This window comes from Choristoneura fumiferana, chromosome 28 (genome assembly GCF_025370935.1).
Source record: "Choristoneura fumiferana chromosome 28, NRCan_CFum_1, whole genome shotgun sequence".
Lineage (NCBI taxonomy): Eukaryota > Metazoa > Arthropoda > Insecta > Lepidoptera > Tortricidae > Choristoneura > Choristoneura fumiferana.
In genome coordinates, this window is record NC_133499.1 from 7,561,657 (window position 1) to 7,589,395 (window position 27,739).

The 27,739-nt window shown below is 37.1% G+C and overlaps 2 protein-coding genes across 4 annotated transcripts in view; one reads left to right on the forward strand and one right to left on the reverse strand.

Annotated features, from left to right (window-relative positions):
- The window catches only part of LOC141443788 (homeobox protein PKNOX2-like), a 57,197-nt gene extending 55,246 nt beyond the window's left edge, over positions 1-1,951 (forward strand). For both annotated transcript variants that reach the window (XM_074109151.1, XM_074109152.1), the window contains exon 11: positions 769-1,951. In XM_074109151.1, coding sequence (XP_073965252.1) covers positions 769-884 — 116 coding nt within the window. In that variant the 3' untranslated portion in view covers positions 885-1,951. The remainder of the gene's footprint in view (positions 1-768) is intronic.
- Positions 1,952-10,512: 8,561 nt separating this feature from the next.
- The window catches only part of dsb (scavenger receptor class B member debris buster), a 145,616-nt gene continuing 128,389 nt past the window's right edge, over positions 10,513-27,739 (reverse strand). For both annotated transcript variants that reach the window (XM_074109148.1, XM_074109147.1), the window contains 6 exons: positions 27,241-27,374; positions 18,767-18,888; positions 16,868-17,002; positions 15,098-15,216; positions 14,293-14,424; positions 10,513-12,482 (listed from right to left, as the gene is read on the reverse strand). In XM_074109148.1, the coding sequence (XP_073965249.1) occupies positions 12,024-12,482; positions 14,293-14,424; positions 15,098-15,216; positions 16,868-17,002; positions 18,767-18,888; positions 27,241-27,374 (1,101 nt within the window). In that variant the 3' untranslated portion in view covers positions 10,513-12,023. The remainder of the gene's footprint in view (positions 12,483-14,292; positions 14,425-15,097; positions 15,217-16,867; positions 17,003-18,766; positions 18,889-27,240; positions 27,375-27,739) is intronic.

Sequence of the window (27,739 nt, forward strand, 5' to 3'; positions counted from 1 at the left end):
ACCACAAAGTATAAAATTAAAAAAAACGACTCCCTTAAAAAGCTTGAAATAAAAAGTAAAAATGAAAGAACAAATCTAGAAGTCTAGAACTCTGTCGAAAATACAAACTGAAATATAGATGCATAGAAAAACCAGAAAAAAAAGACCAGCGCTGGGAATCAAACCCAGGTCCTGGTATTCCGTGCCACGTGCTATACCACTACACCACCAAAGGGCAGTGATACAGACACGAATTTCTTCTATGCACCACATATCTCAGCTTGTTGGTTTTCTTATTTAGTCACTTAAGCAGCGACACTAGCGACATCTATGCTGTAGCCCTCATCGAGAAACTTTCAGCACCCCATTGGAACTAACCACTCACCCGAACAAGAGATGTCGTTACTAAGCAATCAAATTACGATTGTTTTTTTTTCTTTTTTTTAAACCAATATTATTCTAGAACTCTGTTAGGTAGGTAACTTATACATACTTCAGTAGTCGAGTTTAGATTTTTTTTAGTGTTCATATATACATTAGGATCAGCTGGGAAATTAAATACCTACTCATGCGCTTTTTAGAGCCCATCACTTTCTATTTTATTCTCATCAATCTTGTCTTTGTACAGTCACCTGCATTAATATCTGCTACAGCCAAGTGTGCAAAAATATCTGACACCCCCCACCGGCCCTAGAAATAGTCATATCACTAATACACGCTGTGTTGTGTCAGACATTTGGGCTGGTGACTGTACATGGTAAATCCTCACTTTGTTACATTATTTTGCAGGCCTCCTGTCATCATCAGAGGACGAGGAACAAGACGGAGAACCCTCAGGGGACGAGCAGGAGCCAACCAATGATGATACGGAACCCTTTCCGCCCATACAACAACCCATGCATTAAAATAACCTCTTAACATAGCACTGTCCTAACATCTTCACAAATGTCATAGGGTAGGGAACGTGTCAAAATGCATAATTTTAAGAGTCTAAAGGTATAATGGTCGTTTGGTATAATCCAGTTTTCGGTGAAACTTAATTAGACGAACTTTTTTTGATCGTGTAATCCACTTTAGGTTATTTTTATTTCAAAAAGCCCGCTTTAGAACCGCAAGAAAATCGTGCAAGTTGCATTGCATTGTGAGAATGTAAAGCCAGAAAGTTTGTAGTGATCAATCGGATGCCGCAATGCAGTTTTCACGATTTTTCTAGCATGTACATATAAAGTGGTGTTTACAGCCCTGTGAAGCGGAAAATTTCATAAAATGTAATTATATCTAAATATTTATGTATTTTTTTCTATTAATGAATATATTTCGTGACTGAATCATGACTACGTTCATTGTATCCGAAATATATTAATTAAATGAGTGAAAACCATGAAGTTATAAAACGTTATCTACCCCCTGTTTCACCATCTATTGATTAAATTATTTGACGGATAAATGTGATGCCGTCTCTTTTGTTTTGTTCGAATAGACGGAGACGGCATCACATTTATCCGTCAAATAAAATTAATCAACGGGTATAACAGCCCCTTAGTCTATTATTTTCAAAAATTATGCAATTTGATATGTATATCTTGGTGGGTACTGACTGGTGAAACATATCGTGAAAATGTGTCAATGAGGGCTATCGCGTATGAATTCGCCGCTAGAGGCGCTAGTGTAGCGAGATGTCTCCGAAATGTCAAATGCCACTGTTTTTGGGTGAGCTACGCGGGTTTATTTATAAATTAGAATAATTTTGTGAATATTTTGCAATACCTGAAATGAATTATGGCCAATATGCGTTACGGGGCAATGAATGTATGTGTTTTGCGACAGTTTTGTCTATCGGAAACCTTTATCCTCCCTTTTTCCGAACAAAACGGGACTACGCAACACTGTGGCATGCTCGATATTTTAATGGCACGGTTATAAGGTATTCAATATGATTTAAATGTAAATTTGGTTTTCACGCCCGTAATAACAGACTAACCACTATACTTCAGGCAGGACCTTTGTCTACAGTGGCGCCAACTGGTGAGCGCGAAAACGGTAGCCCTCATTTAATCATCCATGCATTTTAAATACAAGCTTTTGTTGACTGTACTTACATTGTCATCCAAACTACATATCTGTACCTTTCAACTCAACCCGATCATTAGCAATGAGCAATTAGCAAAGTGACAATTTAATTTGGCTGCAAATAAAACGTTGGCTGGCATTCCATAAATCTGCCAAAGAAATAATCCTGAAATTGATTGCACAAAGGTTCAATCATGTTGCGTAATTCAGTTTCTTGGACTGTGCAGACGAACATAGCAAGTCAAATAAATTTCTGCATAAATCAGTGTATGTAATGATTTGTAAAGTTTACTAATTTACAGTTTGAATGCAAAAAAAATCATAAAAACGTAATGCATAACAACAATATGCATATTTTCTCGGGGTATAACGATCATTTTACATAATGATTAGTTGTGTGAACAAATAGTACAATAATAATTTTAATACTTTTGGCTTAGTCGTACGATGATTTTGATGAGGGCATACATTTTAAATTAAAAGTATGAGAAGATATTTAAAAATAAAAGAGTGAAACTAGCTCTTATTCTGTTCGATTAGACGTTTTGAGAGAATACTAACTTAACCTGTATTATGTCTTCCATTTGACCTAGTTATGTAAAACGATATTATGCCTCCTGATCGTTATTTCAAATGACATTATACATTTTGGCTATTGCACGTTATGTTAAATGCTCCAAAGCAGTAGTTCCCAAACTTATTTCTCGTGGACCACTTTCAAATTTACTGGTTTCGGTAGACCCCCTGCTGCTACATTTCTACCACATTCTTAGTCGCCCAAAAATAAAAATTGTGTCGCTGTGTCTGAACAAGCATTAAGCATTGTCGGGCGGATAGCGCTTTGGAAGTCTGTACATGTACACGAAATTTTACGTAATATCGAATACGCAAGTTTGGACAAGTAACAGTCGCTTGCCTTATTAAAATATTATCTGCTTAGTTAGGTACTTAAACAATTAGGTAGGCCCTTATAAAACTATGCTTACATTTTTGCTCTTTACTATCAAAAGCAGATAAATTTTCGTGGACCCCATTAACATCTTATGGACCCCATTTTTTGTTCACGCCTACGTAGACCCAGCAAGTCTCGTGGACCCTGGGGGTCCACCTGGACCATTGGGAATCACTGCTCCAAAGGAACGTTATAATATAAATCAGTTCTATAACAATCCCAAAACAAAACAAAAATATGGAAAATTACAAAAATAAATACACACGCACATACACCATTAATCAAAACCAGAATTAATAAATTGTTGTCAAAAAATAAATGAAATTATAACAATCGAATGTTATATCTGTCAACTTTCACCGGTCTGTGCCCACCGCTGATTTTTTCGACTGCCATAGTCCAAACAGTGTTGTCTAATTACTCTAGGCATTTTAAATCTTGAAAAAGCGGACATGCTGCATTCAAATTTGGCTTGTGTTGAGGCGAGTATATCAAAAAAACATAACTGTTAAACAAGTTGTTAGAAAACGAAGCCAGAATATTTTTGCTAGTTCGGAGATCGGCATGTTGAAACAGTTAACGTTCGAAATGTCAAAGACTTTCACTACCTACCTGCCCTGATTGCTTTTGAAACTGACACATACGAATTAATTAAAGTTTCTGCGGACACTTCTTAAGACTAAATATTCTGGTATCGTTTTGTGCCACATTTTATTTCCTTATTTTAAGTTATACATGTAATGGTAGTCTTGGGGGAGATATTATACTTCATTGGATATCTTCGAAACAATACTGTCATAATCATCATATCGGCCGTAGGACGTCCACTGTTGGACATAGGCCTCTCGCATAGACCTGGCTGCTTGGCTTTAACCAGGTCATCCGTCCATTCCGTTGGTGGACGTCTACGCTTTCAACTAGAGAAACCCTTAATACGAAAATGGTCTCAAAACGTATTGCAACATTTTGAAATCATAACTAGGGACATATGTAGTACAATACGTATAGTAGTATGTCCCTAGTTACTATCCTATAGGTAGGTAGTAGTACTAAGATAGGGGTGCAGCTAGGGTTGCCAGATACAGGCATTTCATTTCCGGGACAATTCGAGGGTTACAAATTGGGTCGGTAGGTAAATATCCGATAATTGATAACTATTCTTGGGATTGTCCCGGAATTACGTGTCTTGTCCCGTATCCAGTTTCAGTTCCAGCCCGTACGTGCTGTACCTAGAGCACGTACGGGCTATTGAAGACCCCGGGTTCCATTCTCGACGCCAGCATTTTTTTTTGTTTTTATATAATTTGTTCTGGCTACAGTACGCTACAGTAGAATAGTTTTTCTGACTGAAATTGCATTGTTATCAAACTTCAATATGTACCTATACCAAATTTCGGCCACATATATCTAGACAGATAATTTTTGAAAGTTCTAATGTAATGTTTGTCACATTTTTTTACCATCGAAACCGTTAAATTTAGTAATTTTTCAATGGTCATCCTTTATTAAGGTTCATTTTATAACAGTTAGAACAACTACTGGATCCACTGAAAAAAAAAGTTATGACAAACAATAATTATGACAAATTACATTATGACTTTCAACAATTATGTGAGCCGATATGAACCCTCAAATTTTATGTCAATCCGTCAGTGGAAATGGGTCAAATTCAACCTCCAAAATTTGATCTTTATCTACTGACAAGACAATTTAAAATGTTGCAAAATACTTTGACATCCAATGAAGTATACACGGTTTTATTTTTTATTTCCGTTAACTTTAGGAGAATAATCAACAGGTCAAATGAAGTTAATTTCGCAGTACATTGGTGGCCTAGCTATTACTGATTCGAAGTAAAAAATTATGAGCTGTGAAACAGTCTAAAGATTCTTAATTTATGACGTAATTGTAAAGTCCGTAATTAATCCATTTTAAAATCACACGTATATAGCAAAAGAAGCTTGAAAAAAAATGAGTTTTTTTGTCTCTCTTTTGTGTTACTCGTCGAGAATAGTCGCGATCGTAAATTTTACAATTAAAATGGTACCTACAATGACTGTGAAATTATTATATTTGCGAAGAAAAGCTTTCGAAGTTCAATTTGCCCAAAAAGTTTATCAAGTAGATTATGGGGGTTTTCAGAAAAAAATGTACCCATTATGCCTTTTGCCCTTAATTTTCCATACTAACATTTATAAGTCAGTTTTGTGACGGTCCATACAACATGTATGGTTAACTGCTTCACAAAAGTGACAATTAAAAGTGGGACACTTTTTTATTGCTTAAATCGATAGTGCTCGTGATTGTGAGTAGAAATAACCCAAAATATGTAAGGATTTAAAAAAGAAGTAAAGGGTACTCTTTTTGAAAATTCCCTTCTATCAACGAACCGAGGCATCCGTTGAAGTTAATGGAAATAAAAAAACATGGTGTATATAAAGAAAACATTAAAAAGACGTCATAATACTGATGTGGTATACCATAATTCTAAGTATAACTAGTATAAAGACATGTATACGTAACTCATACCTCACTATGTTAAATTTCAAACTTTATCGTAATATCTGCGACAAAATATGCTTCCATTTTGTTTGTGAAGTGGCAGCACCGTGACATATTGGAAAATTTGTGAATTTTTTGATTTATCGTTACACATCGGAATTCAGGGGGAAAAAATTAATGACAGGCAAAGAGTTCTTATATCGATAATCGATAAACTCAGTTTTTGACGCTTTTGTCATATGCTAGTAACCGCCTCCACCTTTCTTTGCGAGTGTGTTTTTTTATTATTATGGGAAAGTTCACTTATAAAAAAGTTTATTTATTGGAAGTAATTTCAAACGGAACTTGCTACTACTAACGCCATCTAGTGACATTTTGTCGGTCTATTAACATAAATTAAGCCCCATTTAATATTTCTTTCGATATATAAATATATGACGAATTTTGTTAAACAGATGTCTCGCTGGGAAATTATATTAAAAAGTACTTCTGAAAACAGAGCTAGCGCTATTTTTACGGAAAAATAATCGGGGAAACTTCGATTTTCCTATGTGTCACGGTTTTGTGTTAAGTAGTTACTGGCCGTCGTCAATAATGTTTTTTTTTATATTTCAAAATATTTTTGTAAATGTAAAAAAATACTTTCGAATATGTCAGTATAAGAAGGAAATTAGACATTACATTTGATTAAGAGTCATAATTTTATCGTAGATGGCATTGATTATATCGCATAATGCTCAAAAGGTATGAATTTACTGAAACAATGGCAAAACTCGATCGCTTCAAAATGTTATTCTCGACATTTATAAAATGTTAGTTTCAGTTTCTAGAAACAGTTCCGATCCGTTTCAAATTCTTTGAAAGTGAACTGTTAAAAATAATGCAGAAGGCAGTATCATAGACAAATTGGAAAATATATATTTTCCGATTTTTTTAAAACATTATTAACGACGGTACAAATAAAAAAATACCGTTATTTAATTAGAAAACAAGTTGCCAATTTCGATGTAGTATTATTATTTTATTTTCGCCATTTCATGTAAATAAAAACATTTCATTTGCTTGTTTGCTAGTTAAATAACACTGCTTTTAAAAAAATAGCCTTCGTCAATTTACAAACCGGTTGTGATAAAAAAATAGACATTTCCGTTTCCTCCCTCAAACGACTGACATGAAATAGAAAAAATATTTTTTACCACAAAAAAACCGTCCATAGTTGACAAAGTTGTATTTATTTAATGTAATATAAGTTCTAAATATACTCATTGTAAAATTTTGTTTAAGGCAGCCATACTAGGATAGTATAAATTTAAGAATTTCAACCAATTATACGACATTACTATACAGTATCAAAAAATGTATACTCAGAAATATCGTTTCAAAAATGTATACGCTAAGTAATCGAAATTTTTTAAGTGTTGTGTAAATTTATCAAATGAGCGCGCAATTTCTATGCTTGGAAAATGTATAAAATGATTTTGAACTTTTTTTACGGTATCGTTTGTATTATAATTATAGATATTTATACGATTTGAAAATTATGCCACAGAAGTATGTTTAAAGTTTACTTGAGCCAAGTATACGAAAATTTTATAATACGAACTCGTACGTTTTTTTCCTATCGGTAACGAATCTAAAATGTGCTTATATTTTATTTGTCATAATGTTTACTTGACATAAAATTATATAATTTTAAAAGCATGTCATAATGTAGGTGAAAAGTGAAATTGCCTAATTAAAAAATAAGTGATGTCGTTTATACGAAGCAACGGATATACGTAAATGAAAAGTGAAAAAGATTTTTTTATAACTATGGTAACTGTATACATGTAGTATTAAAAAATGTAATTTTACTGAAGTATTTTATGGAACGAATGAAAAAAAAAACATTCTTTTCTTTTCCTTTTTTATAAATATAGCGAAATTGTCCACTCTCTAGTATACTATACTAATAGTTTATACGCTTGATTAGTTTGTAAACAATTTTCAAGTTAACTATACATATTAAAAGCATAATAATTTCCTAGTCAATAAAATACATTTTAGGCTCACACTGTTGTTTTCTTTAGCGCCATCTAGGAAGCGCGTGGTCAAAATGCAATAGGTACAAAGTTGCCGTGGCCGGCGCCCCTAACACCGCTGCGCCCGTGTGCAACGCACACCCTGCACTATAGGTAAAGACGCCTCTGCCTTTATCCTATAGGTACTAGCTCCGATCAAGGTACTAGCCTTAAAAACTCGTGGAAATAGGGAATATTATTGCAATGTTCTGCCGTCAGAGTGCAGTAACCGTAATGCCATAATATCATATTATTTCAAATTTTTTTTTGGAAATATAGCTCTATCGTTACTATCGATTTTATTTTGTTACTTATAAACAGAGAGCGGAATTTTCATGTCATTTTTTGACCTGTCATAGTGACTTCTCACATTTACCGACTCTACCTAAATGAAATCTTAATGATGTATTAATTAAAATCATAAAATTGGTAATGACCGCGCAAGTCTAAAATGTGTTGTAAGTCGGTACGGGCCGGAACACTGAAATAATATGGCAAATTATGTAATATCAGACATATATTCCATCGATCTATTTTATCATTGTAGCTACTTTTAGCGCCATCTAGTGATTGAGTAAGAAACTCCTGCGGCCGGCGAAAGCGCCAGCACCAAATTATGTTAGGGAAATACACTTGAAATGAAATAAAATGAAATTTGTTTGCTAAATATGTAATTTGGCACCTACCAGCTGATTGAGTAAAATAAAACCGCCGTCTATTCTATCGATCTATTTTAACTTTCTAGCTACTCTTGGCGCCATCTAGTGATCAAATAAGAAACTCCAGCGGCCGAACTTTACTCTATTGATGTTCGGTTGAAATTGTGAAAATAGAAATCTTACGTCGGGCCTTAGGAGGATATTATAGTTTAAGTCCCGGGAAGCCATCCCTCTCACTCGTATTAATAAGCGTCAGCGGGACGGCAAGATATAGGTAGTGGCACGAGAGTTGAAGTGAACGATTACACACACAGCTAATAATATTGTAAGTCTGTTAAAAAATATATACCTCGTTGAGTTTCTTGCCGGATTCTTCTCAACAGAGGTTTTTCCCAACCGGTGGTATATTTTTTTTGACATTCATAATTGCTTGTTATAGCCTAAATTGAATAAAGATATTTTGACTTTGACTTTATTGCACCAAAGAAAAGAAACAAAACACAATTGACAAACTTTGAGATACTTGTCCAAAGGCGAACTTATCCCTTTAAGGGATCTCTCTACCAGTCAAACTTTGGTCAATAGTCTAGCTAAGTAATAATAATGATCATTATTTATTTTTCATAAAATACAATTTTAACAAACTCTACAAACGCTAAATACACTTACTTACTTACTAACCTAACCTTACCCACTTTCCTGGTAGTAGTTTTTTTGCACACAATTTAACTTCGCACATATACCTTTGTGCCCAATCTCTTACATTTATATTGTCAAACAATTACGTCGCCTAATTTAACTTCGCACATAGATTCATGAATGTAGTCAGTCGAGTGCAAAATATGAACCCTTCAATATTATATATACAAACTCTTATTCCAACGTAAGAAGGCTGCGGTAACATAGTATTTGAGTGGTTCGAATTTATACATATTGGTGCACTCAACTGTACACATACACGCCGAATTTCTACAATCCGCTGAGTATGGGTTGGTTTGGTTAGGAAGGATTGAAATGAATCGTCCTGACAAAGGACACAAAAGAGTGGACGTGGTCAGATTAATCTGACCATGCAATCTGACCACGGATACAGGAGGCCATCAATATGCAACTGAGCGGTGAAAAGATAAAATACAACGTGAAAGCATAAATTAGATGATTTACCTTGGTCTCAAAAATACAAAAAGAAAACACGGTAAATTTTACAATAAATTTTATTATAAACAAAAATTTGATACAAAATTACATTCTTATAGAATATTATTTACAATTCTTAAAGTGAAGTCGTATGAAAATAGTCCTTATGAACCCATTTTTATATTCCAAAATAGGATGATACAAAATATTACAACTATTTTGCAAGAAGTACAAAGTTTGAAACGATAGATGGCGGCGTTGCGACTTAATTATATTTAAAATACATCCTATATTTGGTTTAATGAAAAAGAAATTAATTAAAACCTTAAAATACACCCAAAAAACTTGTTTTTAAAATAAAATAAATGTTGATTATATTTAGAGCGTAGGAAGCTTAGTTAAAAATATCACTATTTACAAAAAATCAATCGATCCTTTGTTTAAATGAACAATTAAAAAAAAACAGTTTTTTAGAATGTAGTATTTTTAATTATTAAGTACTAAGAAATAAATATCTAATTCCAAGAAGACCAATGATAAAGTTTTCCATAATTAAAAACCAAATAACTAAAAAATACGTTTCACAACAACGCCACCTATGTTTCCTATGAAGAACTAAACCCTCCGAATTATAAAAAAATAAAGAAAGTCTTGACAAATTAAAGCTTTTAGCAAACTTATTTTTTATTTTCTTTAATATTCTTTGTAAGAGACTACTCATTGATTACGTATTTAAAAAAAAACAGGAAAAACAAGATCTTTAATACGCAAATATGAAAAGATCAGAAAATTTTCGTATATAATGCCTAACTGAAAAATAACTTTATCATCAGGATTTTTTTAAATTCTAAAACTATAAATTGAGCAATTCCTTATTTTAAGTCTGTGACACAAAAATTCTTAATTAATATATCACATTGAAGTATCAAATATCAATATGTCTGTGTGTCTATAATATGTGGTTTATGAAACCGATAGCTATTAATACAAATTATCTTCCATTAAAATTAAAAAATCGTTAAATCTATTTCACGAAAATGTATAGAAAATTCATCGAATCACTTGATTTTTCATAGTTTCATTTGTCATAATTTCACTTGCAATGCCAACGTTTGCTATGAAAAATATAGAACCGTCCTGTATTCAGAATTGTTTCATATAGAACACAGTAGGATTAACTAACCTAAAGTTTAAAAGCAACTGAAGAAAATACTGTTTCAGATGAACTTTATGACAAATGAAAATTATGGATTAAGTACAAAACAAAAATGGCTTATAAATTTGAGCAAGCGATAGTTAGTCGATATTCATAACGTACAAATACGACCAGAAATATTTTTACGTGATCGAAAATGATATCACAATTTTTATTTTGTAACTTAAATTATGTTCTCATAATTGTGTTTTGGTTGATTAAAAACACCACATCCAATTTTTATAAAATTCCACTACACCATTTTTTAGAATTTTTTCAGATTTTACCATTGATTTTTTAAAATGTAACCCTTTAAATTTCTCCTTGTATACGTATATTGAGGGATTCGACCCTTAAAGGGACTAAAAGGATCCTATTCCTAAAGGTTCAGTTCACTGTCTGTCTGTTCATCTGTCACAATGTCTACATCGTAACCTTTGAACGTTTTGTAGACACTTTGTAGAACCAATTAAATATAGAAAGCACCTTGTTTCAAAGTAGGGTCGATATATTTATATTCTCTATACGTATTTTGGCCAATTTTTTTACTTAAAATATTTCACTATCATTATTAATATTCGTAAATTAAAATGGAACATTAATTAGTTTATAATGCGCAAATATTTATAAAAGACTATAAAGAGATTCCTTAAAAAAATAAATTAAAAAGGGAGTATAAAATGCGTTTCAAGCCCTCAAAATTAAAAAAAGATATTTTTTACAATTTTCGTTTTATTTAATATCTTTTTTACTATTTTCGGGCGCCCAATTTACCATCCCTTTTTACATTTTGAGCCAATTTCAAATTTTTCCGTTACACAGTTCAGATAATATAATTTCTGTTTAACGGATATTTTTGAAATGATTTTTTCATTGAGCAAATATGCAAGTGGACATAATAAAACTGTCAAATTATAAACTAATACGATTAAGTTGACATTTCTGATTAAATAAAACTAAAATTTCGATTGTATAAATAAAAAATAATGAAAAACAAGCAAATTTATACAAAACTAATTGTCAGATACAGAAGTGTCAGTTATAAAAAATATACTGCTAAACGAATTGATTTTCTACTCGTTGTCGTGGGTATGTAAGTTTAAAAAAAACACAGATTAAAAAACTAATCCCTGCGTTAAAAAAAAATCGTTTCGTCTTGTTATTGTCAGTGTACCGTCCATAACCAAATGTTATTTGTTTTAGGTTTCCTGTCTGTTCCTCCCCCCGACATCAAAATTATATAAACCGAACAGTCTCCTCATGCGTGTAATGTCTCTACATCGACATTGGCAAATACATCTTGCTAAAAAAGCAAGGGTGAAAGCCATTAAAAAAAAAGAAAATAGAAACTAATGTCAATGTCAATTTACGGTGTCAAAATAGAGTCACATCAAAATGTCAACTAAGTAGTCTAACTTCTAAACGTCACAATTCCACACTAAAATCACCCTACCATGCAATAATCCCCCCTAAAAATGGGGTAGCCGAAAACCCAAACTGCACCTCCTTTCGGAAGCAATAAAAGCGTTATCAGAACTTATCAAACTTTCACTCTCTAACCCTAAGTCAGCCTTAACAAAACCTTTGACATCACCTAAACTTTGACTAAGTTCACATCTCACCGTACCACTATCTACACTAGTTTGCGGTGTCAGCATATGATATGAGGTATCCCTGCAAGGTATTAACCTCTGGGAACCGTGCAGGATAATAGTGGACCCTCTTTTCAGAGTCTCTCGGCCTATCTCGACGATCTCCATCGAATTTTGACCAATCACAAAGCTTTTATACGCCCGGACGAACACGACGTAGAGTGTTAATAGGCCGAAAAAGATCATGGAATAGGTCAGGAGCTGCGACGCGATTGGTGCAACTCTGGTGGCTAAGTATATCCATCTCCATATGGGAGTTGTGACTTCGTGGATACCCTGGAAAAAAATGATCTTTAGTGAACCAAAAAAATACTTTTCACTTCTGATGCTCGTAAAGTTCGTATTTATACCAGATCTAGGCGACATAAAATTACTTTTTATGCTCTAGTGCATAAAATAAAATCTGCGTCTAAGACCAAGGCAATCAGGTGTAAACAGCCACAAACAAAAAAGTTTCTATATATATTTTTTAATAATTTTTAATTCTTATAAAACTAAAAGTCAACCAAATCAATCAAAATAGATCAATAAAATAAAAAATGTACAATTAAATAGTAATGTTTGAAAAATAAAAGGTACATAGTAAGTGAACAATTATTCCCACTGATGCTAATTCATTTCCTCGCCATCGAAATGAAAAGCAGAGTGTAAAACTCGAGCATTACTCCCACTTTCCCCTCGACGTATCTATCCAACCCTCGCCGTACCGGCTCGTGTGGCTATATGAACGCCTTGGGTAAAATGGCTCGTTTTATGCTCTCGTTGTACAATCTACTATTGCTCACCCTCGACATTACGATTGCTATGAATATTCAACAAATGCGTGTTAATACAGCTCCCCACTTCTTAACAAATAAGTGATTATAAACATCATCCCAGCCTATATACGTCCCACTGCTGGGCACAGACCTCCTCTCAGAACAAGAAGGCTTGGGCTATAGTTCCCACGCGGGCCCAGTGCGGATTGGGAACTTCACACGCACCAATTGAATTGCTTCGCAGGTTGTGTGCAGGCTTCCTCACGATGTTTTCCTTCACCGCAAAGCTCGTGGTAAATTTGAAATGTAATTCCGCACATGAATTTTGAAAAACTCAGAGGTGCGAGCCGGTGTTTGAACCCACGACCCTCTGTTTGAGAGACGATAGGTCAAACCACTAGGCCACCACGGCTTTTCACAAAGTCATTATAACAAACAAAGAAAAATTTGACGTACCTATAGGTATACCTACTTGTGATGTTAATCTTTAAACAACATTGTAAATCTGTTTAAAAAATATATAACCTCGTTGAGTTTCTTGCCCGATTCTTCTCAACAGGATATATTTTGACATTCATAAAGTGGGTGACAGACGTACGAGCAAGTACGCGTACTTATGGCTCGACGACCTTTTTCGCCCGTGTGTCACCGTAAGTACGCGTACTTTAAAACCGTCGGCGATCCAACCGGTTTGAAATCTTGCTCGTGGCTCGCAAACTTAAAAACCGCGTACTTTAAGTTCGTACGTCTATCACCCACTTAAGAGCTTGTTAAGGTCACAGCTCATTACAGCCACCCGGCACCCGACCAGCACCGCCTCGCCTAAAGTTTTCTTCATACCTATGGATTTGTATGGGCATGCGCTCACTACATCAACTTCGTAGAGTCATCGGATCGCCTCACTCGCGAGGTAGCCCCGCGCGGACGGCGAGTGGACCACCTGCTGCCCGCACGCTTGCGATGCGGCACTCACCACCCCCCCGCCACCCCCCTTCATCCCCCTACTCGGAAATTCGTGGACCGCGCGAGGTCCACTCCACTCGTTAGCAACGTACCGTCCGCGCGTGGACCACCTGTCTACAACGAGTGGACGCCGAAAGTCGAGGCTTTGCTGGTCGGGTGCCGGGTGGTTCTAATGAGCTGTAACCTTTATAACTAAGATTTAATAAAGATATTTTAATTAATCTTCCTTACACTTACTGCCTTATGCTGCTGACTTATTAAACGGCAATCCACAGTCGAAATAATGTAATTTTTACTTGATTTTGAACAACTTTCAAATCGTGAAAAGTTCTAAGCATTCAGTTATTACTATGGAGTATATTTACCTCTTCTATCCACATGACCGGAAAATATATATCGGGAAACTTGTGTATATTATTCACGTGTATGTTAGGTGCACGGCTCACTTTTATATTTAACTGAACCCTCACGAAACCCTCCAACGGCACGCCAAGTTTCTGAAATAGAAAAAAATAAGTTTCTATTACAAATTATATTTCAAATAATTTCAATAATTACAAGGTTTTTGCTGATTGAACTTTTTTTGGATTGTCATCCAACTTACATAATGTGTACCAAATTTGTAGTCAATCCGACCACTGGAAGACTGATTAATATATATGCGTTCAAATTCAAATCATTTTTTTAGTAAATAGGCCGCAATGAGCACTTTTACACGTCATTTTTTAAACTACCAGCGCTTTCGGAAAGACCATCATTGCCAAGAAGAATGCGCCGCAAGAAACTTGGCAGAAAGTCATTGTTTCAAAATAAAATAATTACAGATAAAATAGGTACTTAAAAAGTACAGTATACATATACAATATAAGTAGTTAGTTGCTAAGAAACGCATATAATATATTAATTACTACTAAGTACTTAGTAATTATAAAACTTTTGCCGAACCGAATATTCGGCATAATAAATATTCCTAAGTAGAAACTAGAATTTATTATTTTTTAAATGAAATGTAATCAATTTAACTCTGGATTATAAGAAAAAACTTAAATCACAATAAAGACCTGATCGATTATATTAACATATCATTTTATGCACCATTGAACAGGTCCAAATCACTTAAACACCTCTCACGGCTATCCTTAGTCAATACACACTCCAGAAGATACTTACCGGCTGTATCTTAAAGTATGTTTCATGCTTCTTCTTGTTCGGCTTCAGTCCCTCGAATCTGTCGATGAGCTCTGGCTCGGCGTCGTAGAAATGTGGGAAAGAGAGATACACAGGCGCATCTAAAAACAAGACAGATATAAATTTACGCCGTGTTTTTAATTCCTTACGCAAAAAATGAGTGTCTGCCTGCCTGCCCGTCTGTCTGTGTGTAGTCCATAATTTTAGAAAAAAACAATCGTTTCACCGCTTATCGTTTCGCCCCATGAAACTATTCGCAGAATTTTAACATTAATAATTAAATATTATAATTTTATAGTAACTAAACAATATGAGAATAAAGAATATTTGATTTGTTATTCTATAATATGAAATTATTAAAATGTTGTCTGTGAAATAACGTACAACCCTCGAGAACAAACACTCGTATTTTTATTAATACCAATTCAGACAGTGGACACTTTGGGTCGGCATGGCCTTTTTTGTCACCATAGTGTGGGTCGCTTTTTTAGGCACGCCACTCTTAACGATATCATCCGCCGGGCTCTCTCCACTGCCTCTGTGCCCACGACATTGGAACCTTCCGGTCTCTCTGCCACCGACGGAAAGAGGCCCGATGGTTGTACTTTAGTGCCTTGGTGTCTGGGCCGCCCCTTAGCGTGGGACGTCACCTGTGTAGACACATTAGCGCCGTCCCACGTTAACGGTTCTGCACGGAAGCCTGGATCCGCCGCAGAGCAGGCCCAAACTATTAAGTGTCGCAAATACGCATTTCTTTCGAACAACTACATATTTGCGGCACTTGCAATAGAAACTTTGGGCCCATGGTCGTCCGACACAAAAAAGTTTGTAAAAGAAGTGTCGGACAAGCTCTTCGGCGTCTCAGGCGACCATAGGGCAGGTACCTTCTTTGCCCAGCGCCTAAGTTTGGCGGTGCAGAGGGGCAATGCGGCCTCCGTCCTGGGGACGATGCCCCAAGCGGGCGTCCAGGGATTTTTTTATTTGTAATTTTTAGCTTTGTAAAATTTTGGTTTGTTTAGTTATTTTGATTTTTTAATAAATGGACAGACTGTCAGGCTCTGTAACCACTTGGCTATCCGGCCTTCTAAATTATATATTTTTAGTATTTGTTGTTATAGCGGCAACAGAAATACATCATCTGTGAAAATTTCAAGTGCCTATTACGGCCCAAGAGATAAAGCTCTGTGACAGACGGACGGACAGCTACGAATAAAATAATAAGTCAGTAATTGTAACTGCTTTATAATAAGAAAAATAACCAACAAAAATTTGGAAAAGCGCCGACTTTGTCACTTCAAAGTTCAATATCTCAAAAACGGCTCAAAGCGGCCGATTTTGATAAAACATGTCTAAGAACCATCGCTACAAAACCCGCTTTCAAATAAAAAACTCATTTAAATCGGTCCACTCGTTTAAGAGCTACGGTGCCACAGACAGACACACATAGCGGTCGAACTTATAACACCCCTCTTTTTGCGTCGGGGGTTAAAAATGGCCTTACGTGTCCTAGTAGGCGGGGCTTAAAAACCGTGTTCTGCGCGTCATTTTCAGTATTTGAACCATTATTCGTTTTTGTTTAAAGTATGGCCACTTTTTGTGTGGAATTTGTTCTGAGTTACGCTTCCTGACTTATAATTTATGCGCAGACGGACAGACAGACAGCGGAGTCTCAATAATAGGGTCCCGTTGGCCCTCTTTGGGTACGGAATCCTAAAAATGAGGAGGAAAGCTTCGTGAGTGAATGTTACTTACTGTATTGACACGGACTGATGTTCTGCAGGCCTCTGGGGGGGCACTTCTCCCCCCCACAGAAGCATTTGTTGTCCTTATTGACGTCAGCGCACTCGAAGGTAGAACTTGGGGCCGTGTAGAGCCCCGTCTGGATGCCTGGAAAAAGGGGGGAGGGGGCATATAAAACTGATGAAGTCATCTATGTAATTACAAGGAGTTAATTAAAGGTCACAGCTAAGTAGAACCACCCGGCACCCGAACGGCACCGCCTCGTCGTTCTCGTGGCGTCCACTCGTTGTCGACAGTTAATCCACGGGTGGACGCCACGTTGACAACGAGTGGACCTCGCGTGGTCAACGAGTGGACGTCGCGTGGTCCACGAATTTCCGAGTAGTCTATTATGAAATGAGGGTGGGGAGCGCCGCGCCGACCGCGCATGGTTCACGCGAGGCAAGCGAACGAGCAGCGAGCTATCACCGAGTGGTCTACTCGCCGTCCGCGCGTGGGCACCTCGCGAGCGAGGCGAACCGGTGACGCTACGGAGTTGATGTAGTGAGCGCATGCCCATATAACAGAGACACCACCTAGTACAAGCAAATGGTATCACCCTAATACTGGCTATTCAACTGGCTATTTTTCTTTCCTTCGATTTTCCAATAGATGGCACCAGTGACAACACAAATAACACGATATGTATTGCCATCTAGTGAGACACTAAGGATACGGTACACTGACAACAACCAACAAGCTCACCAACTGAGCCTAGACGACTAGAGATACGCATGATGTCTGTCTTATTTACGTCATTAGAAGATAATGGCATGTTTCTCTCAAATAGTTTCGACGAATGTGAAAAAGCGCGGGGCAAGCCCAGCAAGCGCATTCCGGTTATTCGCCATCTAGCGTCACAATTGCAAAACACTACGAAAGCCTCATAGCTGAAATGTAGCCACATGTAGCCTATACTTTCGTATTCTCAATTTATTATTTTTATGGTGTTTCTTATCTTCAAATTAAGGAGTTGAATTAAGGTTGATGTGAAGTTGTGTTTATAAAATATGCTAGTCTTTATTTTAATCTTAATATTTCTACTTAATTCGGCTTATTCACATTTTATAATTTACAAATGTTAATAGTAGTGCCATCTATTGCTGTTTTTTTGTATTAAATATAGCTTGTAGGGATTGGTAGGCCATGCCCATACAAATCCATATAAAGAATACTAATCGCTCGGGGCGAGGCAGTGCTGTCCGGGTGCCCGGTGGACCTAATGAGGTGTGACCTTAAATCCATGTCACTGCTGGGCAAATGCTTCTTTCATATTCTGGGCATGCACCTGCCAATCAAGCTCGAAAAGTGCTCAGATCGTCCCACCATCTCCGCTTGGGTCTGCCTCTGCTCCTTTGGCTACCCCTTGGAACCCATGTTATTAAAGGTGTTAAAGGCTGACCAGAATTATAAAAAACCTCGCCATATTGCGGAAAACCAATAGAACTAATTTCTTGCACTGGTAACACTAAATTCAAATGTCATCTGTCTATTGGTGTCAAAGTTTAACGTTGTTTGCGCGTGGTATTTTAAAGTGTTATTTTGTGTTTTTGGGCGTTAAAATGCCGAAGATTATCCATAGTCTTGGAAGAAGAAAGAAGAAAAAAGTCTGAAGGATTAGAAAATATTCCTTTCAATAACATCACCGACACCGTTGTCAATATGACTGGTAGGTACCGTATAGTAAGTGTAAAGAATGTTGCAATATAAAACGTAGAAGTGCTGCCCTCGCATTAGGTTTTTTATATTCCTGGTCAGCCTTTAAATAAATGAACTTGTTTCAGTGAAACTGCAAATGTAGCCAAAACTAGAATTCGTGGTCGAAATCAAGTCCCAAATCTAATCCCGTACCAATTCAAGGGTAAATCTTACCGTCTTTGTATACATCCTCTCGGTATTGCAGCGGCATGGTGCGACATATATCCTTATCATACACGTACACAAGATCAGATTTGGTCACCGATCGGGGTGGAAAGAAGGAACCCTCGGAGGCCCTGAAAAAAAATGGATTTGTTTTATAAAATGTGGGTAGACCAGGGGCAGTGAACAAAAGGAGGTAGAAGGAAAAAACCAGTCCGCTATCTGCTTTCTGCTCAGCTTATGTGCTCATAACCTAACCAGCAAAAAGTTGGAAAACTGATTTTGTCACTTCAAAGTTCAATATCTCAAAAGTGGGTAAACCCGCAATCGCCACCATCGCTAGGAACGCTGCTTTCAAATAAAAAAAGCACATTCAAATCGGTCCAAACGTTTAAGAGCTACGGTGCCACAGACAGACATACAGACACACATAGCGGTCAAACTTAACACCCCTCTTTTTGCGTCGGGGGTTAAAAAGTTCTGACAGACACACAAACAGACAATTGGTTCTGGCAGAAAATCAGCGCAGGCGTCTGTCGCTTCAGCATAATGCTGAAGTCAGCGACCATTTCACTTTCGCGGGGACACAAAATCATGTATTATGTACTATACGAGCTGTCGGTGCCTCCGACAAGATGGAGCGACGACCAGGTTAAGATCGCGGGATCGCGGTGGATGCGGAAAGCACAAGACCGGTCTGAAGGTGGTTTTCAACCGGCAAGGCGAGACGAGACGAGGCGTGATGCCGGCTGTACACACTCGCCTCTCGCCTCTCGCCGAGAGTCTTGGGCGAGAAGCTCTCGACGAATGCACACCATGTACACACTCGTGCACGTCATTTGAACAGAGGATATCGGCCACGATGGACCTGGAAACTGCTGCTGCCGTTTGTCTTTGTGCTGTTAGTTATTATCATTTACTTACACATATATCATAAAAAAAATTACTAAACCATTTCACGATCGTTGGACCACATTTTTAACCGATAGCGAACACGTCTTTACACAAATACAGTAAGCGGGCAACTAAATGAACGAGTGTGTACATGCTGGTCTCGTTTACCTCGCGAGAGCGGACGAGACCCTTTGACTCGGCCGCAAAAAACCGACACGCGGCCGAGGCGAACCGAGGCGAGAACCGAGCGGGCGAGACAAGGCGAGAGCATCATGTACACACTCGTTCTCGGTCAGTCTCGGGGTGTCTCGGCGAGTGTGTACAGCCGGCACGAGAATTGAAAATTGTATGGCGGCGCCCGCGGCGGCTCGCGGCAGGCGCTCCAGAATGCATACAAATTTCTATTCTCGTCTCGCCTCGTCTCGTCTCGCCTCGCCAGTGGAAAATCACCATGAGTGGAGAGCCTTGGGGGAGGCCTATGTCCAGCAGTGGACGTCTTCGGCTGACATGATGATGTACTATAATCATTTGTATTTTCACGTTCTTTAGGATCCCGTAGTCAACTAGGAACCCTTATAGTTTCGCCATGGTTGTCCGTCTGTCTGTCTGTCCGCGGCTAAACTCAGAGACCGCTAGTACCTACTAGAAAGCTGGAATTTGGCATGAATAGATATTAGTCACGCCGACAGTGGTAAAATATGATATTTTTAGGATACCTCCCATAGTCGACTACAAACATAATATACCTATGACATGTGTCCCAGATACATTATATATGATATTATATTATTCTCTGTATTTATTTGTATTTCTAGATTAGGTTTTTATAGTAGTAGCTAGGTAGTAAAATACAAAAAAGTACAAATAAACAAACAAAATACTTATTTTCTTCTCAGACGCAAAATGAGGGGTGTTATAAGTTCGACCGCTATGTGTTTCTGTCTGTGGCACCGTAGCTCTTGAACGGGTGGACCGATTTGAATGCGGTTTTTTTATTTGAAAGCAGGTTTAATAGCGATGGTTCTTAGACATGTTTTGTCCAAATCGGTTCAGCGGTTTTTGTGATATTGAACTTTGAAGTGACAATGTCGGGGGTTTTCCAACTATTTGTTGATTAGATTATTAGTATGATTGGTTATTTGGAGTCTTTTTGTATTTTTTATTTCAACTCCAAATTCCGTTTTTACGGGATGACCGTAAAAGTAACAAATTTGGAGTTGAAATAAAGAATACAAAAATACTCCAAATAACCAATCATAATTTGATTGCTTAGTAGCGACATCTCTTGTCTGGGTGAGCGGTTGGTTCCGAAAGGGTGTTACGTCTCTCGATGAGAGCGAAACATAGATGTCGCTAGTGCTGCTGCTTAAGTAGCGTAGTAGAAAAAAAGCAACCTGAGATATGTGTGCATAGAAGAAATTCGTGTCTGTACTCCTGTCCGGAATGCTGAGGACCTGGGTTCGATTCCTAGCGCTGGACTCTTATTTCTGGTTTTTCTGTGCATCCATGTCTCAGTTTGTATTTTCGATAGGTTATTAGCCATTTTTATTTCGTAAAATCTTCGTAAAAGTCGCGAAAACCTTGTACTTGAAAGGGTTTACTTCGAATTTAGCACCATTTTAAGGCAAAAAGCCGTGAACTGCGTTTGCACGAACTGTTTGATTTTGCTCGTCTGTAATATTTGTTCGTTACGTAACTCCTAACCTTGGCCTGAGTAAAGATGGCCGTATCTTGAGTAAAGTTTCATTTCCCCTACGGGAAACTGTTTTACCAGTAAACCGGTCATTCCAGCCTATATACGTCCCACTGCAGGGCAGAGGCCTCCTCTCAGAACAAGAGGGCTTGGGCCATAGTTCCCACGCGGGCCCAGTGCGGATTGGGAACTACACACGCACCATTGAATTGCTTCGCAGGTTTGTCACGATCTTTTCCTTCACCGCAAAGCTCGTGGTAAATTTCAAATGTAATTCCGCACATGAATTTGGAAAAATTCAGAGGTGCGAGCCGGGGTTTGAACCCACGACCCTCTGCTTGAGAGGCGGGTCAAACCACTGGGCCACCACGGCTTCGGTATACGGTAAACCGGTATTTGAAGTCATTTGGACAACCGAGCTTCGATTGGGGTTTTTTTATCAATATGTCTAGAGCGGCTAAACCGATGTCTAAGAAACAGCGCTGGAAAACCTGCTTTCGAATAAAAGAACCGCGTTCAAATCGGTCCACCCGTTTAAGAGCTACGGTGCCACAGACAGAGAGACAGACACACATAGCGGTCAAACTTATATATAACACCCCTCTTTGTGCGTCGGGGGTCGGAGCCTGCAACTTCTACTAGCTTTATTACTAAATCAGGTTGCATTAGCATAAATTAAAAATATAAATGCATATATTAGAGGAGATTTTTACCAAGAGAATGATAGCCTAGCCAAATATACATCATTTCCCAAAGAATGGTTCCTTTAGGCCAAAAGGATCATGAGTTATGATTTTTTTAGTAAATTTTAAAAAGTTTTTTGGCTCTGGTGTAAACTTTACACATTTTGGGTTACAGCGTTTATGCTTTCCACCGTCGACATAGCGGTCAAACTTATAACACCCCTCTTTTTGCGTCGGGGGTTAAAATGTGAGATTCGCGACTAATAAGAATGTAAAATGGATATCATATGGACTCGGAGGTTAAAAAGTTAACATCAAAATTATAAACTAATGCTTTAAAAACAAACTCAAAGTTAAATATCGCATTTTTTGCAAAAAAAAACCATTGTTCAGTTATAAGTTTTATTTAATTGTTGCGTAAATATGTTTAAAATTTCTATACGCATTGACGTATTTAGCTTGGTTAGGTCAAAGGTCTTGTTTGTTACTTAATTGTATAAAACTTTATTTGTATCCCGCGGGAACTGGGCATTCTACCAGAAAAGAAGCAAATGTTTATTTTGGTTTGGGCTAACGTCATCCCGCTGGTATGGTTTATGTTAAACAAATTTATAGAAAAGGTAAACAAAGACTCCATTAACCCGACCACAGACATTTAATGAAGTGAAAAACCTAGAACCTATTGCAAAATAATTAATCTGTTTAGTAAAACGCTTAATTTATTAATTGAATAGATCAAAGTATTTTTGTCTATTTTATTATTTACAATACTTGATTTAATGCCAAAGACTGTTTTCACCACAGCACCTCAAACAGGCAGGTTTTGCTATGAGAAATCAGTGAGCAAAATCGCATTTTGCTCACTCCGTGAGACAAAGTAACTTTTTAATTTTTTTTTAAATGCTGAGTACAGTGTTGGGTCTACTCACTGAATTCCAAATTTTTGAACTTTACTTTGATCTGTCATTTCACTTCAACACGAAAAAGCGAGAGATAGGATCAAATGTGTTGATTACGATTTTAAATTAAATTATTGATTAAAAATATTTCCAAAATGTAAATTTTCCCGATCTTTTAATAAAGTATGCAACCTCGTTGCACGAAAGCCGCTTCTCTTTTTTTTATAAAATAATTCCGTATACTGCCTCTACAGTTGGAATAAATATTTGTTAAATTGAATGATTTTTTAACAAATCTATTTATGTTTATGTAATAGAAATCTTAATAAAATTCATATAGGTTTAATAACATTTATAATAAATTATATGTTTATTGTTCAACCTTTTTAATGACCCCCAAGATGAGGCTTCTTGCAGTATTAAAAAAAAGTGTGACATATATAGCACAAGAAGGTCTAAGCTCAAATTACAATGCATGTTATGAGTATGAGATTTGTATTGTATCTACTAAGCACTTTTTTATGGTTTTAAATGTGATTATTATATATGTTTCTTAATAATCGGATTATATAAAAAAAATGTTTGTTTTATAAACAGGTAGGTATATGGGGTTTTACTCTTATGTTACATTTAAATGATGTTCTCGCTGCTGAGGTGAAAAATTGTATGTGTCACACGAGACCAAAGTTTTTTTGCGTCTCGTGTATTTGAATCCCTTGCTGCTCAGGATTCTAACCTAGAATCACTCGCTGACGCTCGTGATTCAATTATAGAATCCTTCGCTTACTCGGGATTCAAAATCAACACTCGCAACAAAAAACAACTTTGCTCTCTTGTTGCACAAATAACTATTATTCAATTATAAAAGCAGTAAATATTTTTTAATTTTGAAGTAATAATAATCGGTTATTTAATCGAGTATTAATCGATTTTTAAAATGTCAAGTTTTCCACCATTTCTACGCTAGTCTATGCTACTACAGATTATACACGAGTTTCATTCAAGAAACAACTTCAGATTTTGACGAAGACTTGTGAAAAAAGTAATTGGACGTCTAGTTAAAAGGCACGAATTATAGATAAATGTGTTATCGATTCGAGTAGGTGTTTATACAAGAATTTTGATGAAATCGGTTTGTTTACACTTTCCATAAATTGGATTGGCATAACGTATACTTTCTCGTGTAAGATTAAAAAGTTGACTAACATAGAAAGGGTCAGTTAGAAGCGAATATATAAAACCTATGTATTCTCTATCGCATGGGAATTTTGAGCTTTTCTTCCTTTCGAAAGAAAAGGTAAGAAAGGCTGCACTACAATAAATTTAAAAAATCAAAAAACCCGACTGCCTCAAAAAATACAAAAAAGAAGAAAACAAGTCTAATGGGCTAGAACTTTGTTAAGTAGCTAACTTAAAGTTCAACAGTCGGGACCCATTACGTAGGAAAGAATTTTTGAGCGTCACGATTTGAAACTTTGGGCCCATGGACGTCCGACAAAAAAAAGTTTGGTAAAAGAAGTGTCGGACAAGCTCTTCGGCGTCTCAGGCGACCATAGGGCTGGTACGTCCTTTACCCAGCGCCTAAGTTTGGCGGTGCAGAGGGGCAATGCGGCCTCCGTCCAGCGGACGATGCCCCAAGTGGGCGATCTTCAGGGATTTTTTTATTTGTAATTTTGGTTTGTTTAGTTATTTTGATTTGTTATAAAAATAAATAAATTATATATCCATGGTCATATAATTTTTTTTCGCAAATTTTCGAAACTCGCAAGGGAATCAAACCCTACAGGGTAGGTACTTCCCGTGAACTCAGAATCTTGAAATTTGGTATGAAGGTAGCTATTATAACACAGTCAACTAGAAAAGTCTGAAAATCTTGTTTTTTTTTAGGTCTGTCTGTAAATATCAATGACCAATATAATCTGACCCCACACTGCGTACGTTTTGCTTAAGAGTAGGGCTCTGCATACACTGGATGTGATAAATTACTGTGTACGGATCCCTCGGTGCGCGAGTGCGACTCGCACTTGCCCGGTTTTTTTTTTGTTGGGTCAGATCTTGCAAGTTCATTTCCACCGACTGTCAGTTGTAAACAGACTATCAATTTGGAAAAAAAGTAGACCATTAGGACAAATAACCATCACATATAAGCCGTGGTGGCCTAGTGGTTTGACCTATCGCCTCTCAAGCAGAGGGTTCAAACCCCGGCTCGCACCTCTGATTTTTTCGAAACTCATGTGCTTTGTTACATTTCAAATTTACACGAGCTTTGCGGTGAAGGAAAACATCGTGAGGAAACCTGCACAACTTGCGATGCAATTCAATGGTGCGTGTGCTGGCCCCGCGTGGAATGGCCCAAGCCCTCTTGTTCTGAGAGGAGGCCTGTGCCCAGCAGTGGGACGTTTATAGGCTGGGATGATGAACCATCACCACGACTTGTACGTACATCATGTGTGTGCGTGTGTATGTGTACGTGCGTGTGTGTGCGTGTGTGTGCGTGTGTGTGTGTGTGTGTGTGTGTGTGTGTGTGTGTGTGTGTGTGCGTGTGTGCGTGCGTGTGTGTGTGTGTGTGTGCTAAATTTAGTGCGCAGAAAGGCTCCTAGATAGGAGGTTTTCAGTCTCGTCATAACCCATCTTACTTAACCATATCCACACAGTCTTTTTAAAGCCATGATTAGAGAATGACTTAATAGCCGTTATTTCATTTTTAATTTTATTGTAGACCAAAGGGGCAGTTATAACGGAGGTTTATTTCTCATTTCATTATCTCGGCGCGCAGCGGGAACGCGGTCGGGGTGGGGGGGGGGGGGCTTATGTCAAATGTGTGTATATAAAGCATAAACTACTATTTTTTCCACATCCACTTTCACCTCCGCATCCGCCTCCGTTAACCTCCGCATCCGCGCTAAGGAGGCCTCCGTGACAACCCTAATATAAAGCGTAGGTATTTAAAAAAACATGTTTTTGGTGTTACATAGGTAGAGCTGTCATTTTGTTTCAGCGTAGAACAAGTTCGAATGAATATTATTAATCATGTAGTATGTTATGTATGTTGTTTCTCGTTTTTTTTTACGTTTAACAAGTTCATTCCAAAGCTTGACCTATCTAAAAATATTTGAACCCAAGTTAAATTATTCAAACAAACAAGTAAAACATAATAACCAGAAAACAAAATAAAACGGTATATGCATTTTTTTTTAACAAGCGTGCGTAACCTTCTGTTATTATTGATTTGTCTGATATTTCATTATGATTGTTTTTTTTGGAGTCTTTTTGTATTTTTTATTTCAACTCCATATTCGTTACTGATACCCCGTGAAACCATATCGAAAATACAAACTGAGACATGGATGCACAGAAAAACCAGAAAAAGAGACCAGCGCTGGGAGTCTAGCTAGACACGAATTTCTTCTATGCACACGTATCTCAGGATGCTTTTTTTCTACTACGCTAATTAAGCAGCAGCACTAACGACATAAGTAAGAAGTAGGTACAGATGACAAAAAATACAGTCAGCAAAATGCATGTAATATAAACTATGCGTTTGTAAGTTGGATGACAATTCAAGTACACTTAATAAAAAATACTTTTTCACTTTTCATGCTCCTAAAGTTGGTATTCATGCTGGATCTAGGCGACATAAAATTACTTTTTATGCTCTAGTGCAGGGTTACTCAAAGTGGGGTACGCGAACCCCTAGGGGTTCGCTATTCGACGGTAGGGGGTTCGCGACAAGGTTTACGTGACTCCAAAAACCACCAGGCTGCAAGAGTAGCAAGATGATTAAGATTGGTTTTTGGAGTCTTTTTGTATTTTTTTATTTTTTATATAGTTTCTCCAACAGTCACTTTTATTACTTTCTTTGGGGGGGGGGGGGGGGGGGTTCGCTATCGTTTAGAAACTTTAACAGGGGTACGTGGAGCGATAAGTTTGAGAAACCCTGTTCTAGTGCATAAAGTAAAATCTTCGTCCAAGACCAAGGCAATGAGGTGTCAACAGCCACAAACAAAAAAGTTTCTATATATTTTTTTGGTAATTTTTATTTTATGTGAAACTAAAAATCAATTAAATCAATCAAATACCTCAATTAAACTAAAAAAATATAATTATATAGCAAAGCATGAAAATAAAAGGTACATAGTGTGAACAATTGTTTCCACTGTTGCTATTTCATTTCCTCTCAATCGAAGTGAAAAACAGTGTAAAACTCGAGCATGAAACCCAATATCCCCTCGACGTGTCTATCCACTCTATATGAACGCCTCGGGTAAAATGGCTCGTTTTATGCTCTTGTTGTACAATCTACTATTAAAGCTTTACCTGATATCGTTGCAAGGTCGCTCTTTCCAATGGGGAAGGTGATCCAAGCCGTTGATTTTGTCAATGTATCCGAATCTCTCCATAGATTTCTGCCCGGTGTATATCGTTGATACCTCGTCTAGAGTACCGTTTCGCTAGAACAAGAAAGACATAAAGGTTATATATATATACATATAACTGATCATGATCGACCCCTATCTCACCAAAAGCAAACAAAAGTCAAAACCGGCCAAGTGCGTTTACTTTTTTAGGGTTCCGGAGCGAAAATGGCAAAAACGGAACCCTTATAGTTTCGCCATGTCTGTCTGTCTGTCTGTCCGTCCACGGCTTTTCTCAGGGACTATCAATGCTAGAAAGCTGTAATTTTGCACGGATATATATATTAAATATGCCGACAAAATAATACAATAAAAAATTCGAAAAAAATTTTTTTTGAGTACCTCCCATAGACGTAAAGTGGGGGTGATTTTTTTTTCTCATCCAACCTTGTAGTGTGGGA